We start from the raw sequence: 17,873 nt of genomic DNA on the forward strand, positions 1-17,873 counted from the left end.
ATATAATCTAGTAAATTATCCACAATCAGCTTAACACATTTTTTTAAAAGAATTAAGTTACTTTTATCCAAAACTCTTAATACAGATACTTGTCCCAATTCTGTCATAAGGAGAGGAGAGTCTATTCATATTTTTCTATTATTCTAAATCAAGCTATCAAGTGCTACCCATGCCAGATGCAGCGATATTCCATTTTTAGAAACTGTAAAGTGAGGATGGCTGCTAATATATGCTTCCATTCTATATTTTTATTTCTTTTGCTTTGTTAATCTGGTAGCTATACAGTGTACAGTTAGGTTTCAATAATCATAATTAAAAAAATAGTTTATGACCTTTCCACCCATCTATCTTAATACATTGTTAGTTATATAGTTTACAAAATAAAATATAATTTAATAAACAGTTCATTTTAGGTGGTAAAATTTATATTGCCAAAAAAGAGCACAGATACTTGAAATTGAAAGAACAGTAACTGTATGTTATTCACATATTAAAATTATATATCCAGTAACTGCTGATCTTTGGATGTTGCGCAATTGATTTTCTCCAATGTATTTACTATTACTCTGAACTGACTTTCAGAACTTTTATCTATATTCCCAGTGGGCCTTGCCTACACCCCAATTCAAAACAGAATGATGTCGCCTAGATAGCATACATTTTTCACATGTTTGGTTTCACATTAACTCTTCCACTGCTTTATATTTCTCTCCCTGGGAAATAGTCATTCTACCTGAAGATTTATCTTAATTTGAAAAAAAAAAAGGAATTGAACAGTAGACTTTTACTTTTATCTGCTTGAAATATATTTTAATCTATGCGCATCGTTCCCTCCACTACCTAAATCAACCTAGTAATCTATTTTCCTCTTAGGCAGACTAGCTGACAAATCGGTTTGCTCTCATTTCTTCTTCATCAGCCAATAATTTAATTCTCTTTCATTAAGTGAAAATAATAAAAATAGCAATGGGCATCTGTTCTTTGATTGCCAAATCTGAAGAACCTGTTTGAAGCTTCAGTGTGGCTTTCAAAATGCAAATGTGGCCTGATGTTTGCTCCATCTCCAGCATCCAGTGAGGACTGTGGTGTGAACAGCAGTTCAGGTTTGTGCTCATACTTAGGAATTGTTTTATAGAAGTTAATGCATTCTCATCAAAAAAAAAAAAGATTTGAATGGCACAACTATGTAATTTGACTTATACAAGATCATGTATTGCCACAGTGGTCCAGTGCTTATCTTGACACTAGTTTATTTCACAATGTGTCTACAGCTCTCTTCTGCTCTACTAGTTCCATTCTGTTTTCTTGTGTCGAAACATTTACTCCTACATACTTTGTGTGATAATCATCTTTTATATATTTCTATTCAAAGAGATAATTATTTGAGCAATCCTGTTTTGCATCTCAACCACGTATCTGGCAATGTGCTAAGTTCTTGATACACAAGGATGAATTAGAGCCCCTGTTTCAAGATGCTCACAGTCTAGTAAGGAAGGAAATGTATAAAGAAATAAATTTCATTCAGTTATATATACTGAAATGAAAGTCCATGAGGGCATGATAGATACAATAACTGATTCAAAATATTCACAAAATGTTTGCTCAAAACAAAGTATCCAAGTGAATTCTTAAACAGCCATTTATATCCTATATGAATGAAATGGTTCAATATTTGTAATAAAAGAACATTTTGTACTACTAAAAAAGTTAGAAAACATATTAAGTGCTTTGAAGTCTCAGGATGAGAGGTACTAGGTGGTTTAGCTTGATGTTATGTTCTTCTAAATTATTTTTAATCATCTGGGAAATAAAACCCTGAGATTAATTTTCTGTAAGAAATACAAACAACTTGATTTTACTTCCCTTAGTAGATGTAATTTTACAGTGTTTTAAAGCATTGTTAATTGATCTCAGCAGGATCATCCTTCATCTATGTGACTGAATAATTATGCTATTCTGTAGTCATGGTATCCATTATCCTTTCATTTGATTTTCATTCCAATTTTCAAGGTCAGGTTTTCTTAATATTTTGCTAAATATCGTGTCTTTCACAGTTCTCCATGTGCTCCTAAAAAATTGGGGAATTCTTTTTAGAGCTAAAGTTGTTTTAATGTGTTTATTAGTATAAATCACTCTTCTTTTTCTAAATTGCTTGGTAGAGTTTTATTGAATTTCTCCAAGGAAAACATGATGAAAACTGTTCCCCTATAGCCTTTTCTATATACTCTCTTCCAATATTTAATTTATTTTAAACTTTTTTTTCTTTAATTACTCTGGACTTCTTAGGCTGTAGTAAGTACATCAAAAATATCTTTTTATAATCACTGTGTGTGGTATGGTGCTTGATATATGTTATCAACCAGTAGAGGAAAGAATGAATGAATCAACTGATAGAGAAGCTTGGTGAATTTGGTTATACAAATCTTCTACCAGCAGTTGAGATTACCCCTTGAATTTCATTAATGATTTAGGATTAATTAAATTTTACCCTTGACTAAATTACTATTTTTGACTAACTTTTAAGACAGCAGGAATGACATAATGTGGTATATAAGCATTTAGTGAAGACATGACCCTACCTCCAGGAGTTCATAACTTAATCGCACCTAATTTAGATGTCTAATATTCAAAATTAATTATAATGATAAAGCTGCAATTTGTTGAGATGATATCTGCCCTGTTTTGAGTTCTTGCTAAGCATATATATGACTTACATATATTGTTTTATGTAATCATATCAACAGCTATATAAAGTTCCTATTCTCATGATCCAGCTATGTGCATACATTATTTTGGCTATTTATCTTTTTAAAAATTAATTTTAATGATTCTGTTTAACAGTTATTCATATTCAATGTCATACTATTATTAAGTTTGTAAACTCACAATACATATCATACATACTTATGAAAATCTCTGCTCATATATACATTTAGAATAGATCTCAATTATTTCCTCTCAATTATTACCTTATGAAGAGCTTATAGTATCTCCCTCAAAAAAACAATGACATATGTAGTTCCCCTTTCTAATCGTGAGCCTATGCATGAGATATGCATTCACTATATGAGCCTATCTTTGGTCAACCCTTTCGGAATTTTTTTCCAAATTCAGTTTCTATCCTACAACTCCCATAGAACCTGTCTTCACTCTATTGCTAAACTTAATAACTATTATGGCACTTTGATTCTTACATATATTTTTTAATTTTAATTTTTCAATTAGAATTGACATTCAATATTATTTTATATTAGTTTCAGGTGTACAGTGATTAGACATTTTATAATTTATGAAGTGAGTCCCCCAATTACTCTAATTCCCACCTGGCACTATATATAGTTAACATAATAGTATCAACTGTATTTCCTATGTTATTATACTTCACATCTGCATGACTATTTTGTAACTACCAGTTTGTGCTTTTTAATTCCTTCATCTTCTTCACCTACCCACCAACATACCTCTCATCTGGCAACCATCAGTTTGTTCTTTGTTTCTATGAGTCTGTTTCTATTTGGTTTGTTCATTTATTTTATTCCTTAGAGTCCACTTACAAGTAAAATCATATGGTATTTGGCTTTGTCTGACTTCTTTCACTTAGCATGATAATACCCTCTAGGTCTATCCATGCCATTGCAAATGGTAAGATTTTATTTTTTTATGGTTGAATAATATTCCACTGTGAATGTGTACCACATCTGCTTTATCCACTTGTCTATTGATGGGCATTGAGATTGCATCTCTACTTTGCATATTTTAAATAGAGCTGCAGAGAACGTAGGAATGTGTATATTTTTTAAATTCATGTTTTGGTTTTCTTTGGATAAATACCCAGAAGTGGAATTACTGGATCGTAAGGTAGTTTTATTTTTACTATTCTGAGGAACCTCCAAACTGTTTGCCATAGAGGCTGTACCAGTGTGCAATCCCACTAGCAGTGTATGAGGATTCTCTTTTTCCACAGCCTTGACTTGATGAAGCCGTTCTGACAGGCATGAGGTGATATCTCATTGTGGTTTTAATTTGCATTTCTCTGATGATTAGTGACGTTGAGCATCTTTTTTTTTTTTTTTAAAGAAACTATTTTCTGTCAACCTTATTTCCATTTTGTGTAAGAGTTTGTTGAAGAACAGCTTAAGACCACTCAGTGGTTGTTCCTACCCATTCAGTGGCCTGAGCAATGGGAGCTGCAGCTCTCCAGTCTTCAGTAGGAAACTGTTGAATAGGCACGGAGGGCACCTGCATGCCTTCAGACCAGCCTCTGACTTCACACTGGACAGCAGTGAACTCAGGAGCTAGAGCACACATTTTCCAGTGATCTCAATTTATTAAACTACATACTCTAATATTTCTGTTATATCTACCATTACCTCCTGACATAGATCCTAAGAATTCAAATAAGGCTGCAACAAATAGCAAAGTTTATTTTATATATTTATTTTTACATTAAAAAATGATCAGTGCTGAGCAACAGTATACTGAAAATAACTTTACTTCCCACCCCCATTCACAATTCCATTTCACTTTAATTTCTGCATTACAGAATGAATATTTGATAAGTATTTGTCAGGTTCTATAATTGTTTTGTTTTAATCACCTAAACCTTTTGATCAGTATATTAGTGGCATCTTTGGAGAAATAAGAAAACAGTAGTCTATTTGACAATTCTGTTTTTAGATGCAATTATTTGCTTAGAAATTAATTGACATGACAAGAACATTGTGGTTATTTTGCATGCACATTTGATGAATTACGTGAGAATTCTTCATTTCATTGCATTAATTTTTAGTTTCCTTAAGAACGATTCTATAATAGTTAAACAAAATCACTACTTATTATAAATACCATGTGTATTAGTGACTGTTTTATAATCTGCTTTACTGAATATTTTTGCCTGAAATTCAAATTCTTCATAGCTGGTAGGGACATTGCCTAAAAACCAGTCTTACTTAGCTATTCTAAAACTCTTATATGAATTAAAAAGTTAATTTTGTTAAAGTGTTCAAATATACAGCAGCATTTGTTTAAAAAAATTCAGAACTAAAAAGTGAATGTTTTCAATCAGAATAAAGCGTTTTTGTATGGTGAGTTATATAATTCTTCTAGTTAATAGTACATACTTGTTTGCTCTTCATCTTAAAATGGTCATATACAGCTTAGAGAAGTCTCAAAGGGTTGAAAGAGAGCGAAAAATAGAATCCATGAGCAATGGATATGGAATTGGAATCTATTGGTTTAGAAATAATTCAGCCACAAGACAAGGGATAGATTTAGGTAATTTATTAAGATTTCAACCAGTGTTCTTATTCATTCATTGATTTATTTCATTTGTGTTCCAGTTTTGCTTTAGGTACTTTGTTCTGAGTAATGTTTGTTCATTTAAATCAAAGTTAAATCTGAATGTAATAACTATTTAGACCTTTCCTCTCTTTCCTTTTACTCCTCCACCTAACTGCTTCCTGTGAAATAATTTGGAAACTGCTTTTTCTCCTAAATATATAAGTTTACGATAATTGAAGTCCTGACCTTAATTATTTTTTAGAAAGTGAGAGGGAAAGGAGTGGATGGATTCTAAGGCCACAAGTGGTAGTTTCATTAAAAGTATTTCCTTTGTTATTACTATCTTCAAGGGACTGAATTCATATTCATTTTGTCAAAACTTATTAACCTTACCATCCCTTGCAGAAAACATCTCATCTATTAATTAAATGACTTCCCCCCAAATTAACTATTTCAAAATTATTCATTTCAAATATAATTTTAATGAATTAAAATTTACAGTAAATATGTTTTAAACTTTATCGAAAATGAACTTAATAGTATATGCCTGGGAAAAATAGTAAGGTAAAATATTAGAGATTAGTAACCTTGGTCACTGATATTTAAAATATTAGTTTATGATGTATACCTAAATGCTGAGAAAGCTTAAGGAGATCACCTGTTATTTATAAAACCATTATTATTTAATTTATATTAGTAAAGTTCTTTACTTTTCCAGGTTCGAGAATAGAATAAGTATTTTAAACTAAAAGTAAGTACTTTATTTTGAGTATATTTAATGCAAATTTTATGAATCTTCTACATGTTTTATTGATTAAACTGACCTCATTTGAAATTCATTGCCGACAGGTTTCTTTTCACTATCGTTAAAAAATTTTTATAGAAAAATTAATGCTCACTTAAGAAACACTCCCCAAAGTACTAAAAGCCTATTATGGATAAAAATACAAAATTTCAACTCTGTATACACTTTTTATCCATAAATGATCACTGCTTTTGTAAAGTTGTAACTTCATATTATGAAGCATTTTAATTTTGATATTTTTACTTAATAGCGTCATTGATATTTTAAATATATAGTGATTTAGAATTAATTGGCTTAATATAAAATGATACTGCATGGAATTTACTAACTGCACAAATGGGATACATATCAAGGCAAAATAGAAACGTACTTCATTTTGCATTGCAACATCTTTTTTAGTTTTGTATTTTGTGGTATTTTCAGATATTCAGGTAAATTGTGAAAACGGTATAGAGTTCTCATATATTCTTATTCAGCTTCCCTTAATATTAATTACATATGTAACTATAGCATGATTGTCAAAACTTGGAAATTAACATTTACATAATACTATAAACTATAGGCTTTACTAAAACTGGAATATTTTTAAGCCTATTAATTACTTTTTGTATGTCTATTGATTATTAGTGATAGTAAAAAGTAATATATGTATAAGGTTTATAAATTAGGACATTTAGGAAATGACATGAGAAAGAATTCTCCCCTAGCCCCATTAAGTTCTGGAAGTTCTGCTACTTCTATAAATCTTTCTATTTTTTTTTAAATTTAAAGCGAAATTGGATTTTTCTCTGAAATAAATATCAAGTTAAAAATCTGTTATATTTATATATTTGTATACTTTTAAGCATCAACTAATAAAGCAATAAGTAAAATATTCTGATGTATCAGGCATTTTCCAGATATTTTACATACTGATACAATTAAAACTTTGTAGCTTTATATACTTATTATGATTCTTATTGTGCTTTTAAGGTTAAAGAAATAACAGAGGTGGAATTCTAGCCTGGTCTTTCAAACTTCAAAAATTTGTCCAGTTTTACTGCACTATATTTTTCTCCTTTAAGTGAAAAAAAAATTTTCACCCAAAATGTGTATTATTTTCAAATGAATGCCCATGGTTTAAGATAAGGGTCCCCAACTGGGCTGTGGACTGGTACCAGTCCAGTCCTTGGCCTGTTAGGAACCGGGCCTCACAGCAGGAGGTGAGCAGCAGGCAAGGGAGCAAAGCTTCATCTGTATTTGCAGCTGCTCCCCAGAGCTAGCTAGCATCACTGCCTCAGCTCCACCTCAGATCATCAGGCATTAGATTCTCACAGGAGCACCAGTCCCTGGTGCCACAAAGGTTGAGGACGGCTGGTGAGGGTTAAGTACAAGCATCAGAGTAATGGAGAGTATATTAATGAAATTGATTTGCTTATTACTGTGTTAATAAAATGTAACTTTGAAGAATTCATGTAAATAGTATTAATCTCAGTTTGAATTATCTATACAATATGAGTAATACTGATTTTAAAAATATCTACAATGATTAAAAAATATAAATTATCCAAATTTTTCTAGCACAAAAAAATGACACTTATTTAATAAAATTTAATTCTCTTTCCATTTTTTCACTAATACATGTATTTAAATGGAAGACATTTTTGTGTGAATTTTCTTAAAAGGAAAATACATCTGTATGTACATTTTTATAAATATAAAGCATTAAAATATGTATTAAAATAACTGTAAACTCTCCTTTCCCCCCTTTTCTACAGAATTGCAAAGTAGTTCTTGTGGAAATCCAGGAGTCCCACCCAAAGGTGTATTATATGGTACAAGGTTCGACGTTGGGGACAAGATACGCTATAGCTGTGTAACTGGATATATCCTCGATGGCCACCCTCAACTCACCTGTATAGCCAATTCAGTTAATACAGCCTCATGGGATTTTCCTGTTCCCATCTGTAGAGGTAAGGAGAAAAATAATGTTAATTTTTATGCTGATTAAATATTTGACACAAAACATTTTAAAAATAAGAGTTGTAATCAGATAGTATATTTGTAAAACATATTTGGCATTTATTCCTTTTATAAAATATGAAACTTAAAGATTTTATATACATATATATCATATGCTACATGACAAGTTTAAAAAAATGGTTGCTAAGATAAGACATTATTTGTGAAATGAAACAGTAAAAGTATTCCTATATTTATGTACATATTTATGCATACATTATGTATGTGTCTTTGTATTTTTATTAGAAGAACATGGAGTTTATGATTAGAAATTTAATAAGGCTGTCAAAGTCATGTTTTTATTTTGAAATATTTACTGTATTTATGAATCTCTTCAATATTTCTGCTAGAAGACTTAGCATGGGCAATTGTGAAATTAAGAATGCTGTCTAGTTTATTATTGATGCTGATAAACATTATTTGTATTATAGGGAAAACACAATGATATAGTAACGTGGACAAAGATTCAAATTACAGAGCCTGGATTCATAGGTTATTCATACCCATAGAAATTCTGGAGACCAACATTGTTTTCTCTCCAGCTTTATATTTTCTAACAATCTCATTTATCTTTTGGCTTATGCTTCTGTAATTCCTCTGTGGATGGCTTATAGGAATGTCCAACAGCTCATCTAAATTACTTTGTAGCTTCCTCTCAAACATGTGGCCATAGATGCATGTAAGAGAAACCTGGAAATCAGAACACAGCAAGTAACTTCTTATCCCATCTTTGATAGATGTGTGAGTTACCTCAGGCAAATTATATCAGTTCTGTGAGATTCATTTATCTCATTTAGCCAATGAAAGAAAAACCCTACTTGTTCATTTGTTGTGAGGGTTAAATAAGATAGCCTCTACCTGCCAGTTAGTAAAATGTCTGCCACATATGACATTCTTTCAACGTTAGCTCCCTTTGATGCGGCTGCCGCTGCATCTGCTAATACTACTACAGTAATGTGGGGTAATTGTTTTCATATCAGAATCTGTAGAATATGTTAGGCACCATGATAAAGAAAATTTTAATTTCTCAAAGTCGAATGAAAGTTAGTTCAATTAGGGACAGTGCTTTAAGAGACACTCGCATAGAGGACTTGCTAAAAACAAACTACATAGAGCAAGAAGATTTTCAATGAGGCAGTCATTTTCCCTTCTTGCCTCAAAAGTACTGTGTATCTCTAACATTCACTGGCTGAACATGAAAAGTCTATAAAGTCATATTTCATAGAGCACATAATCTGATCTTCTAAGGAGCAATTTATCTGTTACTAACCAAATTTTTTATTAAAAAGTAAACAATATACAGGAATAGTATATTTGGATTTTGTATAGTTATTCAGTTTGAAAGAAAAGATTGGAGACTGTTCAGCTCATGGCTTTCCTCCTCTGCTGTTTGCCATTTAATAGTGTACTGATTCTTCATTGTTTAACTTTGCAGGGGGCTGATAACTCTATAATGATCTGCTTATTGCTTTCCCTGAAGTTTACATAGAGTCTCTCACTGATGAAACTCCTGCTTTCAGAGAATCCTTTCGATGCTTCCTAACAATGATAGTTTAATTAAGAAAAATGAATACCACATCAACCTAGAGGGTATGGTACAAGGGTTTTTGTGTTTGTTCACAGGCAGGATGAATTTTATCAACACCATCTGCTATTATTTGTAAAAGGCATTATCAGATGCTGGGCTAAACAGTATTCTATAGAAAGTGAAACTAAATCCTGTGCTCAAAGTCTGGAATGAAAATACCTGGCACGCATGCATTTTCTGTACTCCCTTCTTTCATAGTCAGTCCATAATATTCATTCCCACCGAGCTTTAATATCGCCTCAGAGTCCTTCTCATCCTGGTGCTCCCAACACTTTTTACTAATTAAGGGCAGGAAGCAGACAATGTAAAATGGATGTGCTATTCCTAGACTGGGATAAGGGGGCTAGTGGATGTTCACTGGGTTTACATGTTCCCATGCTCAGTACTCTGGAAACCATCTAAAAAAGGCATTAGGGAACACAAAACGCCATTTATTCTATGTATATGTCCTGACTACACACTTATGCATGTATAAATGCTGAGACCTGATATCCAGAAATACGATACTACATTAATAATAGATCTGGTTATTGCTAAAACCCAAGTAAAAAATAATTTAAAATGAAGAAAACTGGGAATCTTTTTATGGAATTAAAAAGCAACACAAATAACTCAATGTCATGCCTCTGTTTATTCTTTTATAGTGCTTAAACATAATAAGTTGCAAATTAAAAAATGAAAATATTTTTTATTGTGAGATTTTCTATACTAGATCAAAACAGAGTCCAGGTTTTTCTGTTTACTATAACTTTACATTTTAACGTTTTTGTTTTGCAGCTAAAATATATAGTTCCTTTTTTTTTTTAAGAAAATCTAATAAAGTGCCTTCCTCTTTTTCCTTAATTCCACTCCCAGAGAATGTTTTAGTGTAGCTCCCTAATCATAGTGTGAGTGATAACCTGTTCTATGCCAAAGAAAAAAATAACTTAGATGCACTGTTGAATGTCAAAATGTCATGAGCCACACCGTGAATTAAGAGGGTTTTTTTTTTTTTTTTTTTTGAGAATTGGAGCTCTTATGGTTTGACTTAGTTGATTTACAAAAATGATTTTTAAAATATTAACTCATGAAATGTTCTAGCACAGACTTTGACTTTCTCCACCATTCTTGCCATTAATTCTGAGCAATATTATTTGGGTACTACACCTCTCTTTCAGTAGCCCTGTCATTTCACATGAAGTAATCTGGTCTCTTTATATGAACTGCTATATTTGATGATAATGAGAAAAATAATTTGTGCATGCCTTTAATAAATAAGCAAGTTAAGCATGAATCCTTTGGTAATAGAGTTATATCATCACCTCAGAGACTGCTGGCAAATTCCAATGACATCAGGCCACAAGGAAAAAATTGCAAGTGTCCCCGGTCACTTGCCACTGCTCCATCTCTCTTCGGAAAAAATGCAGGCAGTTTTGTCAACAATAAAGTCAAGACTCAGCTGCCCTTTTATGTACCCTACTCTTGTTCTAAAAGTCCAATCGTGTGATAAAATGATGAAAATGTTGTGATTAAATCGTTTTAGTAGTATCCAGCATGATGGAGCAAAGAACACACAATTTGTCTTTAACGGTATAAGATTGTGAGTTGATTCGCCTTTCTGCCATGTAGTAACTGAGATTGTTTCTTATGTTAAAAAATGAATGTTTTTACCTATCTCAGGGGATGGTGAATGTTAGATTATATTAAATAACATAATATTTTTAAAAACGTTTATATAATGCCTAGCATAGAGAAGTACATAAAACTTGCAAATTGGTTCTAAATATATAAAAAATAATTTTAAAATTAATGTAGAAGTAATAGCTATCAGTTATTGTTATATATTGTTTAGAATATTTAAAAATATTTATTGACAGTTGAACATGTGCCTAGACTTCTGATATAATGGAGAGTATTTTTTAAAACAAGAGAGTAGACTCTGGACTAATAAAAGCCTTGATTAAGTTTACATCTTTGCCATTGAGAAAATACAGAACCTTTATCTACATATTTAATTTTTCAGATCTCAGTTTTTTCATCTTTATAATAGGGGAAGTACTCATTACTTTATAACATTATGATGAGGATCATATTAATGTATATACAATACCTAATCTTTAATATTCAACAAGTAGTAATTACTACTTTATTTCTATTGTCATAATCTAAAGAGGTATTTGAAAATCAAATACCAGATAGTGGGCATATCTAGGATCTAGAACCATATAGGCAGTGGAGTTAAATTTTCTCAGAGTTGTAGTGGTTAAGGGGAACAGTAAGCCCCACATTAGCCTAGCAAATTAGGTTGAGATCAGCAAGAAATAGACATCAGTGGCGAAAATGTTTCCTTAGGTTAACATAGCCTTTCTGAGTCATTAATTTCTGGAAGTTCTCATGTTTGAAGTGTATTCAATAATTAAGCTGATGTCTATTAAGATTCAGTATGCACCGGCCACACTGCTAAGTACAGTGATGAATGAAACTGCCATAGGCCTCATGAAACTCATAGTCTACTGAATATGGGACCTTTTATTGGGCAGGCGATCTATTTGGTGATGTGGATTATTGCCCAAATGTATTTCCTCTAATTCTATGCAAAAACAGTGGTATTCTTGCATAAACAATAGGTGATGGCCTTCCATGTGTTTCTAATACTTAGAAAAGAAAATCAAGACTGTCCGTGCTTACCATATAATTGGCCTGAGCGCTGCTGCTGCACCTTAGCAGTCAGCATGTTCTTAACATTCAACTCACACATTATCTTCCCCATTTGGTATTTGTTATTTGTGTGTTTGTTTAAGAAGCTATTTACTTTTTTTTCTATTTTTTTCATCTTCTATGTAATAACTCAGATATTTTTGTTGCTTTACTTTATTGTCCAATCTTTTCTGTTCCTTTATCCAGCATTCTTATTTTAAACTAATCTATTTTCTTTGACAATAGACACTAATTAGATCCATATATTTTTTGTATTTTGTTATGATAATATATTGTTAATTTATAAAAGTTTGTATTCTTTTTCCTTACTAGAATTATTTCCACTTCTTTTTCTTACTATACAATTCCTAGAAAAATGCTGACAATGTATATTTGGAAAATCAAAGACCAAAGTCAGTTTCTTTTTGAGCCAACTGAATCTTGTTTATGCCCATTCTGTGTAACTTTGCACCATATGCTTCAATAGAAGCTTTTGTTTATTTGGAGTTATTTATTTATTTATTTTGACAAATAAGAATTTAAAGTATTTACTTAAATGAAAGATCCAGATTGTTTGAGGAACGTTTATATTTTTTGAAGAACCTATAGAAAATAGTTTTATAATGTTTCTTCCAAAATAAAAATAGAATTCTATAAACATTAAGCAAAACTAATTTCTAACACTTGTGTACTTTTCAAAACATGTAGATAGAAAAATCATATTCTCTCTCATTCAAATGGTACATGAGACTATGTCTTAAAGGAAATATGTTAGGGCACACTTAGCCAAAAATATATTGACAGCTTCAGAATTCCCTGAGGTGAAATAGACTGTTCAATGTGTGATAAGAACCTTGAAAAGCAATCATCTAACTTCCTGCTAGGATATATACTCAGTGAACCACAGTAATGACCATCTGGTATTCTGTTACTCTTTGTAAAGCTACCACTCTAAAGATGAGGCAAATATTTAGGATAAATGAATGGAGGAAGAGGATGGTAGCCCACCAAAGACATTGATTAATGCCACCTGTTACATATTTTAATAGACTAACTCCATGTGAAAAGCTCCTGTTTTTTTTCTTTCTTTCTTTCTTTTTTTCTTTTTTGTGCTAAGAAAGAACTGTAATAAAAAATTTTAGACGAATCATTCTGGAAGGAGATTTTGCAGGTTTTTGATCTTGGATTCTTTCTCCTGTGCAGTTTGATTGGTCACCTCTATCCTTTGTAAGTTAAGTGTACAGTTGAGCCATTCAATAATGAAAGATATTTCATATGGTTCATAATCGAGGACAGAATCTAAATGTTGAAACTTACATATCTTCAGAAACTCTACTTTTTGGTTCCTTACACAATGTGTTGGAAGTCTAAAATCTTTCTGTAGTTATTTTCCTTAGGCCTTTCCCAAATGCAGATCTGACTCAAAAGAACAGAATCATTTTTTTTTTACTACATGATTATTATGTATGTAAAACTGGCAGTAAATATCTTAAAAATGAAGGAGGCTCAAAAAATAAGTATTTTGTCTGTCACTTTTGTCGTTCTCATATTTATATTACTAATTCCTTTTTTGACCAAGACAATTTTCTCTTTATTCCTTATATTTGAGGTTACCATAGCATTCAAACTATGTTAACATATTAAGGTTACTTATTATATATTTATATTTAATTTATAGATATAAAAAAGCAGCAGTTGATATAGCATAAAACATGATACACGTAGCAAATGAAATAAATACAAATAAGGCTACCTGTTTTAATAGAAAATAACAGAGGAATAAGATGAAACCAAGTGCAAGGTTAATGAACAATTTAATGTTCTGCATTCTTATATGCTTGATAAAATCAGCGCTATGTTTAGTTTTAATCCATCTAGGAATCTAAACACATCTGAAAAACATGATTGGTTCATGGTCTCACAAAGTAAAAGCAAATAATTTGTGAATAAAAAACAAATTTACTAAGCAGAGTAAAAAAATTCTTATGTAAGTAAATACATTATAAAGAGAGAACAGTATATTTTAATCATCTATGTCTATTACAATATCATTAAACATAAACTCAAAGAATGTGCTTCCCAGGATTACATCACATCTTATCTCTTGATTTTGAAAGATTGAGGACTGTATTCATAGAATCAGTATAATCAAAATACCCCTGCCTAAGTTCCCTGGACATTATAAATGATGTATAAACCCAACTATCTAGATTTGTTCTGAACCAATTTTTGCCTGTTGTTGAAATTTGAATCTCTCTTAATTTGTAAATTTGGAATTTGGCCTGCAAATTAATCATCTGAGAACAGAACCAAAAGCATAATGCTTCTATATTAATATGATCTCAATTTTCTAAATGTGCATCTAAAATAAAAACGCTCATCAATTTTCTTTTATGGTTTATTATTCAGTAGGTGCTTAGTTAATTTCCAAAATAAGTTAGATTTTATATTTAGACATATTGAACAGAAAATTCATTATGAATATAGTTCCCAAAGACTTTATGCTTAGCATTAATTTGTAACTACATATTTATAAAATCAATATCAATTATTCCAGGTTTTCTGAAAATTTTACATGATTTAATTTCTCATAACCCTTTCTAAAATGACTGTTGTTGCTGAATCTTCTAATTTTTTTAGAATAAAAAAATTCTAAAAATGGTGATGAATTCATTGTCAATGCAATTGAAAATCATCACATAACAATGTATTAAGTCTTGATAAAAACTTTGGGCATTTTATTGCTCTGTTTTATTCAAAACACATAGAATTTGATGGTTGAAATCTTTTTATTTTTTATTAAAATTATTGGGGTGACACTGTTTATAAAATCAAACAAGTTTCAATTTACAATTCAATAATACATCATATGTATATTACATTGTGTGTTCACCATACAAAGTTAAATTGTCTTCTACCACCACATATTTTCCCCTTACCCTTAATAATAAGATGTGAAAATTTAACAATGTTGAAACTTTTTCTTTTGTCGAGAGGGAGATTACTCTTGGAGACTCAAAAAATAACTTACGTGTTCATATTTTATTGTCTTCCTTTTTATCTCATAACATTTGAGTCACGGTTTTGAAATCCTCTACATGTAATAACTCATTTAATCTTCATGTTTATTCTATATAGAGTGGATACATCTAGATCCCCATTTTTTTAAATAGGGAAACTGAGGCACAATAAGGTTAAGAATATTTCCCGAGTTTAGTGAAAGACAGAGCTAAGATTTGAATTTAAGCAATTTAACTGCAATGCTATCTAACATACTTTCTTCCCTGCAGTCTGGATTATAAAAATTATTACCACTTTTTCTTTACTCTTAGCCTATGTAAATGCTTAACATTTTCCCTTAAACGAAATCTAACCAATTATACAAACAAAATAGTCTTAATTTTGTAACAAGTTACTGGCTTGCGTGACTGTCTTTTTCCTCTATTTAATTTCAACTTAAAATTTATTAATAATGATCTTTTCCTGTTTCTTTGCTCTTCACCAAAAACTTTCAAGATATTTTAATGGGTTAAATAGAGAAAGTACTTTTCTAGGGTTAGTGAACAAATGTATTTAGTTATATGTAATGTGTATAATCATGCAAATGTTTATAGCTATGATAACATATCACTTGGGGAAATTAAAAGTGAATTGACTTTGGCTAGGTAGAAAGGAAAGATTACAATTTCCATGAGAAGATCGGTTGAAATCATCTTTTGGAGAGTTTTGAAACCCACAATAAAGAGCTTGAGACTTTTTCTCTAAGCAGGTGTAAGTCATTAAGTATATTTGAAAGTTTTTGAGATAGTAAGCATGTTTTTTGACAATATGGCAACTGCTGTTCATCTAAATGTTTTCATCATAAATGAGAGACCATCAGCAGTAGGCAGAAAGTTTGTGTCCTCCATTTTTGCACACACATAAAAAAAATTGCACAGAAATGGAAGATAATTGAGAGAAATTTCTATTTGCCATCTGTCTTATCTATTCAGACGGCTATAATAAAATACTCTACTGGATGGCTTATAAACATCAAAAATTCAATTCTGACACTTTTGAAGCCTGGGAAGTCTAAGATTAAGGCACTGGTCAATTTCAATGCATGAATTTTGGGGGGTTGCATATATTCAGTCTGTGGCATCATCTCAACAATAATAATAAGTAGCTAATGTTTATTGTTTTTATCATGTAAGGATAGTTCTAAGGATTATATAAGAATTATCTTATTTTACCTTTATAACAACTTACCAATTAAGTGTTATGATTTTCTCATTATATCTACTGAGCTAGTGGAGATTAAAAGCTTGCCAACCTTCATATTGGAATAGCGATTAAAACCTAGTAAACTAGAACTCTTTTCTGTAACAGCTTTATAAGATTCTAGAATTGTAGTAAATATCCAGTGATGCAAATTTTTCATATGCAAAATACTCTGAATTCATGGAAAGTAAGACTATCCAAGTCACTTGTCAACGAGAAGTGCAACCACCATTACAGACTTAGACAAATAAAAATTCATCCCAGAACATCTTTGAATCCTCAGAGAATAGACTAAAATTCTCATTAGCAAGAAAATAATTGAGTGTCCATTGATACATACCCAAGTAACTAGTAAAAATTTAGTCAGAACATGGTGCAGTTGGCCCTGGAATATTTTATTAAAAGGCGATTTTAGAATCCTTGCGAGATTACCTTTCCTTCTCTGTAAGCTGTAGCATTTTCAGTGCATGGTCTATTTTGATTCAACATCTGTCTGGTGAACAAAGCATATTGTTCCTGAATCATATTGCAGACAATTTCTTTAAAGGAGAGAATTTGTTGGTAATGGTCAGAGATTAAAGGATGTCATATGGGAGTAGATTATTCAATGAAGACATTTTTATGATTGTCTTCTTTAGTAATCCCCAGTAATCTCAAAAAGAAAACATTCAGTTAACTGGGAAAAATTTACTTTTATGATAGTTCTCAGATTTAACTAAATTTAACTATATTAACAAAGTAAATACTACAAGTTATGGTTCATTTTTTAATATACCATAGATACACAAGGTCTTGAGAAAATTAGTTTGTTTCATACAATGACATTCTTCTACCAACTATCAAACTTTAGTATTTTTCCTATTTTCAACTACTTTCAACATATAATCTATGTATGGGCAAGAGCTACAAATAAAATTAAAGATGAAAAAGGAATAAAGAAAAATTAGAAGAGAGAAAATGTGAAAATGTTTAAATATTGCTATATAACTGAATACTTTCTGTACCTAGAGCCATTGATATTGATTGCATTCAACATTTAAAATATATATATATTACGATCACTCCCACTCTTTCAGCTGAATCAGTGGAAATCATCTAATATGCATTAATGAGCCTTGTATTTTAAGCAATTTATTATTGAGGGATATGTTAAATAATCTTGCTTAGTCTTTTCTGGATGATTATAGAAGAAAAATTCAATGATATTGTTTCTCATTTTTCTTATAATCATCATTATAAATGACTTCATAAATTATTCACCAG

At 30.9% G+C, this 17,873-nt stretch overlaps 1 protein-coding gene across 1 annotated transcript in view; it reads left to right on the plus strand.

Annotated features, from left to right (window-relative positions):
* Positions 1–17,873, plus strand: part of CSMD3 (CUB and Sushi multiple domains 3) — a 1,005,898-nt gene that overhangs the window by 224,981 nt on the left and 763,044 nt on the right. The window contains exon 4 of the mRNA XM_039853604.1: positions 7,843–8,037. Within this exon, the coding sequence (XP_039709538.1) occupies positions 7,843–8,037 (195 nt within the window). The remainder of the gene's footprint in view (positions 1–7,842; positions 8,038–17,873) is intronic.

This window comes from Pteropus medius, unplaced genomic scaffold (assembly GCF_902729225.1).
Source record: "Pteropus medius unplaced genomic scaffold, Ma_sr-lr_union100, whole genome shotgun sequence".
Lineage (NCBI taxonomy): Eukaryota > Metazoa > Chordata > Mammalia > Chiroptera > Pteropodidae > Pteropus > Pteropus medius.